This window comes from Athene cunicularia, unplaced genomic scaffold (assembly GCF_003259725.1).
Source record: "Athene cunicularia isolate RWA unplaced genomic scaffold, athCun1 SCF_46, whole genome shotgun sequence".
Classification (NCBI taxonomy): domain Eukaryota; kingdom Metazoa; phylum Chordata; class Aves; order Strigiformes; family Strigidae; genus Athene; species Athene cunicularia.
This window is the reverse complement of record NW_020799475.1, coordinates 18,827-29,246: the sequence shown is the minus strand read 5'-3', so window position 1 is coordinate 29,246 and position 10,420 is coordinate 18,827. Positions and strand designations below refer to the sequence as shown.

The 10,420-nt window shown below is 51.7% G+C and overlaps 1 protein-coding gene across 3 annotated transcripts in view; it reads left to right on the top strand.

Moving 5' to 3' along the window:
* The first annotated feature begins 315 nt into the window (after positions 1 to 315).
* ADAR (adenosine deaminase, RNA specific) overlaps positions 316 to 10,420 on the top strand; it is a 12,620-nt gene continuing 2,515 nt past the window's right edge. Inside the window, exons 1-9 of one of the 3 annotated variants that reach the window (XM_026867461.1) lie at positions 316 to 701; positions 1,901 to 3,417; positions 4,736 to 4,922; positions 5,004 to 5,161; positions 5,566 to 5,707; positions 5,899 to 6,116; positions 6,367 to 6,523; positions 7,845 to 8,016; positions 8,613 to 8,706. In XM_026867461.1, coding sequence (XP_026723262.1) covers positions 1,997 to 3,417; positions 4,736 to 4,922; positions 5,004 to 5,161; positions 5,566 to 5,707; positions 5,899 to 6,116; positions 6,367 to 6,523; positions 7,845 to 8,016; positions 8,613 to 8,706 — 2,549 coding nt within the window. In that variant the 5' untranslated portion in view covers positions 316 to 701; positions 1,901 to 1,996. The remainder of the gene's footprint in view (positions 702 to 1,900; positions 3,418 to 4,735; positions 4,923 to 5,003; positions 5,162 to 5,565; positions 5,708 to 5,898; positions 6,117 to 6,366; positions 6,524 to 7,844; positions 8,017 to 8,612; positions 8,707 to 10,420) is intronic. The other 2 variants (XM_026867460.1, XM_026867459.1) reach the window with 2 other exon arrangements.

The following is a 10,420-nucleotide window of genomic DNA, read 5'->3' as shown; positions in this document are numbered from 1 at the left end:
GTGAGTGTCCTGCGGCCCCCGCCGGGCCTAGTGACCACGGGCGGGACGGGGCCGCGCTAGGCCGCGGCGTGACCGTGTGCCAGCAGCCCCGGGGCCCGGTCGGGGTTTCGGTAGGGCGGGGTCCCCCCTCCCCTGCGCGCTTTGCAAGCGGAACGCGTGGAATAAAGTGTTTTCGTCGGTGCCGCTCTTCTTGAATCCCGTGGGACCGGGCGCGGTGTTCGCGGCCCTGCCCGCCTTCCCGCACGGTGCTCCCGGGGGCCGAGCCCGGCCGAGCCCGTCGCGGTGCCTGCGCTGGCCCATCGCGGTTCTGCTCGGGGAAGCGATGGTACATGGGTGCGGGGTAGCTCGTAGCTTGCCTTGGTCGTTGGGATTTATTTTTTTTTTTAGGTGTAATTTAAGGTGACAGCCGTTCCCGTAACACCTCTCCAAATCGGGAAAGCCCCAAATTCTGCCTCCCGTAGGGGAAGGAGCCGCGTCCCCCTCCCCCGCTGCGAGCTTCCTGGGCAAGGGGGCGGCCCCGGGAGGGGCGGGGAGAGCGCTGCGGGAGCGGGAAACGAAACCGAAACGGAGTTCGCAGCCATCTTGCCGGGGTGACCGGGTCCCTGCCTCCCCTCGCCGGGAGATGTTCTGCGGGTCGGGGTTTCTTTTTTCCGTTTACTTTCTTTCAAAGTAGGGGAATTTGGTGTATGGATGAAACAGAGGTAAGAGCGTTATTTAAAACCCCTCTTCCTGCCTGCCAGGATTATTGTCCTGCCTTTGGCTCAGGGGTCGGTTTTAAAAGGATTACGAAGGACAGTGCCCCCCACCCGCCTCGGAGCTGGGAAGGGGGATCCCCCCAGCACCGCACATGAAGCCCCTGTTTATCGGGGTTGGTAAAATAAGTGATGGTGGTGGCAACTGGGTGCAGTTGGAGGCTGTTACTGACCTTATTTAATGAAAGAGAAATGTAAGTTGGCCTTGAGGTGTGTTTGATGAAGTTAGGGAGCTTAGTGAAGGTAAGACCTGTGTCAGAAAGTCTGTGTTTGTGAAGATCGGTGGCTTAAAGAGGTCACTGCAAAGAAGGCAGGATAGGGACCTAGCAGCAGGTATCCGTTGCATGGTTTTATGCACTCAGTTTCACAACCAGAACTGGAACATATCCTGTGCCAGGTTATTTATTTTTAAAAAGCATATCAAAAGCTTCGACTTATGTCCTGTAGGTGAGAGGAGTGGCACAACTGTGTGTGATAAGAATGCAATTTGGGCTACAGCCCCCCAAAACTTTTTATATCGTTGCCAGCTGCACTCCTATCCGGTTTCTCTGTGGTTATCACTTTACTTCCCCTGTGGGGTGATGCTTTACATCTGCGGGTCACGTAACGTCCAGGAAGCAAAGGACATTTGGAGTTTCAAACTCTTGGCCATGAGTCTGAAAATTGTTGCAAACCTGTTGCAACTCTGTCCTGTGTGACTGTGGGAGCTGCTTCACCTCCCTGTCTGTCCCCCGTCCCCCCCCCTTTTCTCTGACTGCAGAGAGAGACTCCCTCACGGCAGGGAAGTGGAACTTGTTTTGTGTTCCAGAAGAGCAGGGTGAGCTTCCACAGGAGCCATCGTGAACAGACAAACCGCCCCAGTTTAGTTTGAAATTCAGTCCAACGGGAACAGAGGGTCACTCTTACTAAAGCTGTTCCCCGTGGTTAACTTCACCTGCAATTCCTGACTGCTGGGTTCTGTGCAGGACAGACACAGTTTGCTATTTGTGTTTACATAAATACTTTAGCCTCAGTAGAAAGCAGGATTGCTTGAATAGGTGAAGATGCTTGAAATGCCTCGGTAACAGGGGAGCTGTTTAAACTGCACTTCTGGAATCCTAGAGTTGCATGAATAGATTCTGAATTGTGTTGGGTTTTTTTTCACCTAGCAGGCCCCTGTTTAGGACGGGAGAGTGCAGAGCAAATTGCAGCTCCTTCCTGGCGCACAAGCAGCCGGATTCACACACCTGTCCCAGCACTGCGCTATGAACAGAGGCGCTGGTCAAGGCAGAGGCTCGTATTTTACCCACTCAAGACATAACTGCGCTAATCAAGTTTTTTTTAACCACCCTCATACCCCACGAGAAACTAACTTTTTACACCAGCAGTTCCTGACAGAGCAGGACACTGAAGTCTGTTTGCTTCAGGGACAGGGATCACACGAGGAATTGCAAGCTGTGGGACCGGCTCCTGCAGAGGGATGGCGACCCAGCAGCAGCAGAGCAGGATGGCATAGATTCTCCAGCCAGCGCCCGAGGGTAGAGAATTTGCCACGTTACTGCCCTCCTCAGTACCGTCATCAAGAGAACTCAGAGGGAGATTCTAACACCATCAGGCTGAACTTCCAGAGACTGTCTCTTGCCAGACAGGACCGTGAACAAGAAATTCTGAATATTTTCAGGCAGCTTGGGGAGGGGAAGACTTGTACAGTTCGTGATCTCACACGTAAGCTTAAAACTCAAAAGAAAGAGGTCAACCAGATATTGTATAAACTCTTTAGAGAAGGCAAGTTGCACAAAGGAGAAGAGACACCGCCACTGTGGAGGATTGCCGGCACGAGCACAGCGAGAGAAAGAAGCCCCACGGACCGCAGCAGTGATCGCCCAGGTCCAGCTTGTGAGAGCAGAGGAGGAGAGAGGAGCACAGCTGGCTCAGCAGACACCGATCCCATGATGGCTGAGACAAAGGACAAAATCTGTAACTACTTGTTCAGCGTGGAAGAAACAACAGCGCTCAACCTCGCCAAAAACATTGGGTTTTCGAGGGCCAAGGACGTTAATGCCTTTCTTAGCGCTCTGGAAAAGCTGGGGGATGTCCACAAGCAGAACACGAACCCCCCGCGGTGGTCCCTGACGGACAGGAAACGCGAGCGGATGCAGATGAGGCTGAAGGCATCTGCGATAACGCAGGTGGTGGATCCCGCTCCTGAGCTAAGTTTTCTACCTTCCTCTGTTCCTCTGTGTCCCCAGGAAGTGGCCAGAGCTTCACCAGCAGTGTCAGCATTAGAAGAAGAGAGTATAGAAAACGGGCAGCAGGCTTCGGGGCAAACTGATCAGAGTGATGTCAGTGACACAGAAGCAACCCTGTCCGAGGACGCTAAACCTGAATTCTCCGGTTTGAGTAATTATGATAACTCTGAAGATGGCAAGTGGGCCATGGATGATATCCCAGATAATCTGAACACTATCAACAAGCAGCCCGATGAGTCAGAATCCATCATGAATTCCCAGTCTTCCCCCAGTTACGCTGCCCAGTTTGAGACTGCTTTCCCTTGTACGCCCGTAGAGAAACTGATGGCTTGTCAGGAGAAGAACCCAGTGAGTGGCCTTACTGAATATTCCCAGTACACGTACCAGCACTGTGAGTTTGCCATGCTGGAGCAGAGTGGACCCTCTCACGAGCCACGGTAAGAAAATGTCCTACCTTTCCTGAGCTGTCTTTTTGCTTAAAATGATCTGATTTCAATTAACTTCACCCACTCAATTTTGTCCTGAAGGGCCACTCATTAATATTTGATTCATTTCAGAAGGATTAGCCTACTTGATTCCTTGCAGCAGCTTAAAAAAAAAACCCACCACCAACAAAACAAGGGTAAAATTTAACCCCAGGTAGTCTGGTTTTGGCAACCCTGCACTTCATCTTGAGCAGCAAAGGTGGGATTTGTCTCTTCAGCTGGGTCCTGTCGGATTTAATCACTTGGCTTTCAGTTTGATTGTATAGTGGGAAGCTGGTGTTTTCTGCTGCCTCTTAAGATGCTCTGACCCTGCAGGTGGTGTGAAGGGAGCCCCAGACGAAGTGCTTGGGTGCAGATATCTTGGGTTAGACGAGGTGAGGCCGCTCTGGATGTTTCCGGGGTGTCGCTGGTCCAAGCAGAGCATGTAGCATGACACTGGGGTTTGCAGAGTCACCCTCTGGAGTCCTGCTTCCCCTCGTGACATCGTGGCTGTTCTGAGCACCAGCGAGACGGTGAAAAGCGCCATATGTGCCACACTGGAATATGTCAATAGATCCGCTAGACGGGAAAATTGGCCTACTTTCTAAAGATGGAGTCCCAGGCAGTTTTTGTTTGGTTTGTTTTGGTTTTGGTTTTTTTTTTTGTAAGGAGGAATCTGAACAGACTCAGCCCCATAACCCCTCCCCAGATCTGGTTTGACCCGTTCTTGTTGGATGTCGGTTTCCTCTCTGGGGGGCTGGAGGACAAAAGAGGAGCCTTGTTTGTTAGAGTTCACAGGGAGGAGACAGACACAGACATCAAAAGCAAGAGGTTTACGTGAGGCAGCACCTCTCTGAGATGGTGTGAACGCACTGGATAGCCAGCAAAAATGCCAGAGGGCTGAGTGACCCCAGATGACCAGGTACAGATGGAATAGTGCAGCCTGCTGTTAAGCTTTCTTCATCCCTGTGCAGGAGACATAACCCAACGGCTCTTTGTGTACAGACATAACGCGTTTCTGGTGCATGTGGAACAAGGCGATTCATCCTCTTCCTCCCAAACAAAACCTGGAGCTGCCCCTCTGTCGTGAGCAGCTCTGGAAACGTGGTGAAACGATGCCCAGGTGCAGAGCTGTCGGGGCATTCTTGGTATTTTTGTCTTCTGCACACGGCAGCCTGGGTTTGCTCTCCCAGCCGAATTCCAAAAGCAGCTTCACTTGAATTCCAAAAGCAGCTCTGAAAAGACCATGCTTCTGCCTCTCGATTTACCTCCTTGGTTTTCTCTTTCAAAGATTTAAGTTCCAGGCAGTGATTAATGGGCGCCGATTCCCACCAGCAGAAGCAGGGAGCAAAAAACTCGCGAAGCAAGAGGCAGCAGCTAACGCTATGAAGGTCCTGATGAGCGAAGCAGAGAATGGAAGACACAGTGGAATTAAATCCGAAGAGTCGTTTCCCTCTGACAACTCTGAACCGGAATTGGTGAGTCTCGTTTTCTTTACTTGTGAGGCTGGTCGAACAGTGTTTGGTCTCAAACATGTTTCCTCTGTTTTTCTGCTGTAGCCTTTGCAGCCAGAGCCAGAGCCGTCGTCTGCGCCAGCTCATCTCAACCTGCTTCCTGGGAAGCACCCCATCAGCATCTTAATGGAGTACGGACAAAAATCGGGGAACACGATCGAATTCCAGCTGCTCTCTCAGGAAGGCCCACCTCATGATCCTAGGTATGGCCTGTCGCTGTTGGCTTTGGGGAGGATAGAAACCCTTTCTTTAATATCTGTCCTCTTCAGCACGCTGCCCACATTCCCGGACTCATCGCTTCCCTAGCTGAGTGCTCCTCTTATCCCAGGAGTCTGGGCATGGCTCCTCCAAGACATCTGCCTCCAGAAAGAGACCAAAACCAGTGCCCTTTCTCAGAGAAAGGATGCTGTTCCTTCTACCAGAGCAAGAACAGGTTCCAGTCCTGTACCCTACCTGGTAGTGCTCTACTGGGATTATTTAGGGCCATTGTGGTAGATTTAAATTGGAGATAACCCAGAAGGATTTAACTTGGACTGGGAGAAGGGGATAATAAACAGATCGAGACACCTATGCTTAATGCTTTTCATATGCTATAATGTCCTGTCAGGTTCAGCTACTGTGTGAAAATGGGTGACCAAATTTTCCCTGCTGTGGTAGGAAACAGCAAGAAGGGAGCAAAGCAAATGGCAGCAGAAGTTGCTGTGAAGATTCTTTCTGGAGAGTCTGTACCTCATGTCTTGCCTGAACAGGTACAAAGAGCTTCTTTATAAGACCCAAGTGTTTTGGGTTGGTTTCCCCCCTCCTTTATTTCATATTCCACTGGATTTCACCCCACAAGGTCACGTGCTGGCTCTGGCAGAGGTTTGCTGAGTGCTCTTGGCCTGTGGCAGTACCAGCTGCTCGGTATTTAACAGCCTTCTCCTGTCTAACTCTGCTCTAGCCTGCCGTGAAGCCCCACAGTGAGCAGTCCGTGTACAGCTGTGGGCCGTGGGTTGTCACTCCGGATGGATCCAAGGTGGTGAAAACAAAGGGTGCCGGGGAGCTCATCAAATACCTGCATGTCAATCCTGTTGGTGGCCTGCTGGAATACGCCCACTCCAATGGGTTTGCTGCAGAGTTCAAACTCATCGACCTGTCAGGACCTCCCCACGACCCCAGGTAAGCAGCTGCATCTGTCTAGGAGGAGCTTCTGCACTGTTGCTGGTGTCCTGGAGAAAGAGCAGAGAACGCAGAATTCCTGGTGCAGTTTGAGATGGCAACAGGCCAAGCCGCTGCCTCTGCCAGACCTTATATCTGGATGACAATCAGCTACCTCCACCCCCCTCCTCTCTCCGCTGAGACAATTTAAAAACCAGACTGAAATCCCGAGGTTTCTTGGTTTCTCAGAGGTGTGCTGCTGTCTTCATAGGTTTGTCTACCAGGCGAAGGTTGGAGGCCGTTGGTTCCCAGCTGTGACTGCACACAATAAAAAACAGGGCAAGCAGGAGGCGGCTGACGCGGCGCTCAGAGTCCTCATCGGGGAAACAGCGAAGAATGAGCGCATGGAATGGATGAACATGACCGAGGTAAATCCTCTTCCTCTAAAGCTGGGACTGCTTTTGTAGCTCTGCCTGTCCTGTGCCTTTCAGTCCAGCAGAAAAACACCTTTAAGATCAGCCGTGAGATCTTTGTGCTCTGAAGGTGTAGATTAAGTTTTCCTGAAGTGGGCTAGATGTTTCCTCAGGGCACAGACGTACACTTCCCTCCTGCTGGCCTCTGCTTTTAGGGCTTAATTACCATCAGATTCTCCCACGAGCTACTGAAATGTGTTCCTGTGGTGGAGCAGGAACATGTTAATTTTTAATTCTGTGACTTCCCCCCCTTCCAGATTCCTTCATGCTGCATTAAAAATCGTGTGTCAGCTCAAAAACTCATACATCAGATAAGAGCAAAGCTCTGATTGTGTCAGGATGGCTGTCCCAAACCTGTGCTGCTTTAAATCACACTTAGAGTTTTGTGATCTCTTAAAAGCCGTGTTCCAGGCTGCACAGCTGAGCACAGCAGCTGTGGCTCTAAATAGAAAAGCCATCAGGGGGGATTTGTCAGTCAGCAGTGCTAGAGGAGGCAAGTCCCTGTCTGAGTGACTGTGCAGTCTCCTCGCAGGCAGCCGGAGAAGGAATTCCTCCAAAGCCACTGACAGATTTCCTTGGCTGAGTCTCCGGGAACAGGCAAGATGGGTTTTGTCCCTTTGCGGTGGGGGTTTCCCCTGGCAGTCTCGGGAGGAGTGGCCATTCCTCAGCCCATTTTGCTTGCTGCCAGGCAGACAGCTTGCTGCTGTCTCTTAACGATGTGCTCAAAGCTGAACTCAAAGCCTTGGATAAGGTTTTCCCAGAAATACCTAAAAACTTCACCCACCCCTTGACACAATTGTTCTCTTCCCTCTACAAACATTCAGTGTGGCACTTTTTAAATAACTGAAATGAGATTAAATTGGCCCAGCCTTGTTAATGTCTGCCCTCCCAGGTACGAACAGCAAAGCCAGCTGCTTTCTTAAAGCCTTTGCCTTGCTCTGTGTGTTCCTCAGCACTGCAAGGTGTTGAGGGCAGGTCCCTGGAAAGCTGTAAAGTCTGAGGGTTGTGCTCTTGTTTACTGTCTGTCTTGGCTGTTAATCTGGGCCGTTGTGGCTGCTGGGCTGCTCTGGCACAGCAGAGCCTGTCAGAGACAGGGACTCCACCTCTCCTTGGAAAATAAATCCATGCGCTCAACCCAAACCCGTGCTGCCTGTAGCTCATGCTTTCTGCCTTCCTGTTGGATAGCTGTGCCTCGAGTTAACTCCTCCTCGAGCTGTTTTGTTCCACGACCTGCTCGTGATCTCTTAGCAACCCTGCTCTTGTGCCCCCGTCGCAGCTCCCGGTGAGCGGCAGCACCCTCCACGATCAGATGGCGATGCTGAGCCACCAGCGCTTCAACACCCTCACGGCTCGCATCCAGCACAGTCTGCTTGGGAGGAAGATCCTGGCTGCCATCATCATGCGGAAAGGAAATAAGGGTCTGGGAGCCGTGGTCAGCATTGGAACGGGTACGAACAGCTTCCAGTGTAAGCTGAACTCTTACTTTCCCACTAGGTTCCCTGTCAGCACCCGCCAGGGAACGGCTGTTGCTGTAGGAGAGGACAAGAAACGTTCCCAGGCCTCACGTGGTGTCACAAGTGATCTGGTTAGAGAGAGAGAACAAAGCTAATGTGCCTGCAGCTATATTGCCCTTAATCTTTGCTTGCGTTGCAATGTGCTGGTCTGTGCATCGGAGCATGGATTCCCCACGTTGTACAGCACAAGATCCCCCAGCTTCTCTCGGCTGCACGGACCTCAGCTCCCTCCTAACCACAATTCCACCCAGAATGCTGGGCGGAAAAGCACTCGGGAAGGGACCCTGCCCCTAAATTTGTGGCAATTTAAGTCTCTGCTGACCCTAAAGTAGTGTGTGTGCTCTTTGTCCCTTTATTCTCCTAACTGCGTGGATCAGAACAGTGATTTAATAGGGTGCTGCTGCTGCTCGGGAGCCCCAAGAAGTAAAAATTGAAGCCAGATGAAACCCTCCCTCTTTCTGTGAAGCTGTGTGTTGACTTTGATGCTTGCCTTTTTTTTTTTCTTTTTTTTTTTTTTACATTCATTTCAGGTAATCGTTGTGTCAGAGGAGAAGAGCTGAGCTTGAAGGGGGAGACAGTGAATGACTGTCATGCAGAAATCATTTCTCGAAGAGGCTTTGTGAGGTGAGAGAGGGAGAGGGGCCTGCCAGGAGGTGCTGACCCATTTGGGAGGGACGTAGCTGTGCTGAGGGAGGCCGCGATCCTCTGACGTTACTGTTTACCCATGTGTTGTTAAATAGAGGGAAGTTATTTCTGATAAGAAGGGGCCGTGCCTGAGTGGTGCCCAAATTAGTACCGAACTGGAAACTTGCCAAGAGCCTGAGGGCCACATCTGCTGTACTTAAAATAAAGCGTCTTGCAGAGCTGCTTGGCTGGCGCATGGTTCTCTCTGAGCCAAGGTGCTGTGAGATCTGCAGGCCAGGTCCCCTTCTGGCCTCTCTGGATCTGGGTGTAGAAGGCTTCAGGAAAACATATCGAATGTGTTTGCGTTGATAAGTCAGAAACCCTTTTTCATTAGTTGGAAAGGGTTTTCCCAACTAAACTGCACAATTGTTCTCCTCTCTATAAACATTCAGTGTGGCACTTTTTTATTTTTTTAGAAATGAAGTGAGATGAAGTTGGACCAGCCTTGTTAATGTCTGCACTTCCAGTTACAAACAGCAAAGCCAGCTGCTTTCTTAAGCTTTTTTTCTGCTCTGTGTGTTCCTCAGCACCACAAGGTGTTGAGGGCAGGTCCACGGAAAGCTGTGAAGTCTGAGGGTTGTGGTCTTGTTTGTTGTCTGTCTTGGCTGTTAATCCGGGCAGTTGGGCTGCTGGGCTGCTCTGGCACAGCAGAGCCTGTCAGAGACAAGAACTGCACCTCTCCTTGCAAAATAAAGTCCCTTGCATGGGCTCTGCTTGAGGAATCTCTGTGAAACTGCATTTTTTTCTGAGTCCTTGATGCTGTGTTGGAGACCTCAAGGTTTTTCCCTGTCCCTGGACAGAAGCAGCCATAAAAGACCCAGTCATTGTAAACAGATCGTGAGGTTGTGTTAGTATTACCCCTTGTGTTCAGCTGCCTGTGGGGCTGTTCAGTCTTAATGCAAACTTGGTGCTGACTAAAGGTGCTGGGCTAACAACCTTGAAGTCTCCTTCACACTCGGATCAGATGCACACAGGCAGCAGCCGCCCAGGCTGCTTTCTGTCTCCTGCCAGTGCTTCCCTCTGCTCACCTGACAGAACGCTTATTTTCTATTGTATGTCCTTTGCATGGCAGGAAATTGCTTGATTTCGTGCCTTTTCTGTAGCATCGAAGACTATTCCTTGGTTCCCACATACTCTCAGCCATGGCTCCTGGTCTTCGCACTCCTGTGCAACAGCAGTGTGCCCAGGGGGCCAAGGCGGCCAATGGCATCCTGGCTTGTGCCAGCCCTGGCGTGGCCAGCAGGAACAGGGAAGGGATCTGAGCCCTGGGCTCGGCACTGGGGAGGCCGCCCCTCAATTCCTGGGTTCAGTTTTGGGCCCCTCACCCCAAAAAGGCCATTGAATGACTCGAGCGTGGCCAGAGAAGGGCAACGGAGCTGGGGCAGGGTCTGGAGCACAGGTCTGCTGGGGAGCGGCTGGGGGAACTGGGGGGGTTCAGTCTGGAGAAGAGGAGGCTGAGGGGAGACCTCCTGGCCCTCGGCAACTCCCTGCCAGGAGGGGGCAGAGAGGGGGGATGAGTCTCTGGAGCCAAGGCGCCAGCGCCAGGCCCCGAGGGAATGGCCTCAAGCTGCCCAGGGCAGGGTCAGGCTGGCTCTGAGGAAGGATTTCTGTGCAGAAGGGGCTGTTGGGCGTTGGAATGGGCTGCCCAGGGCAG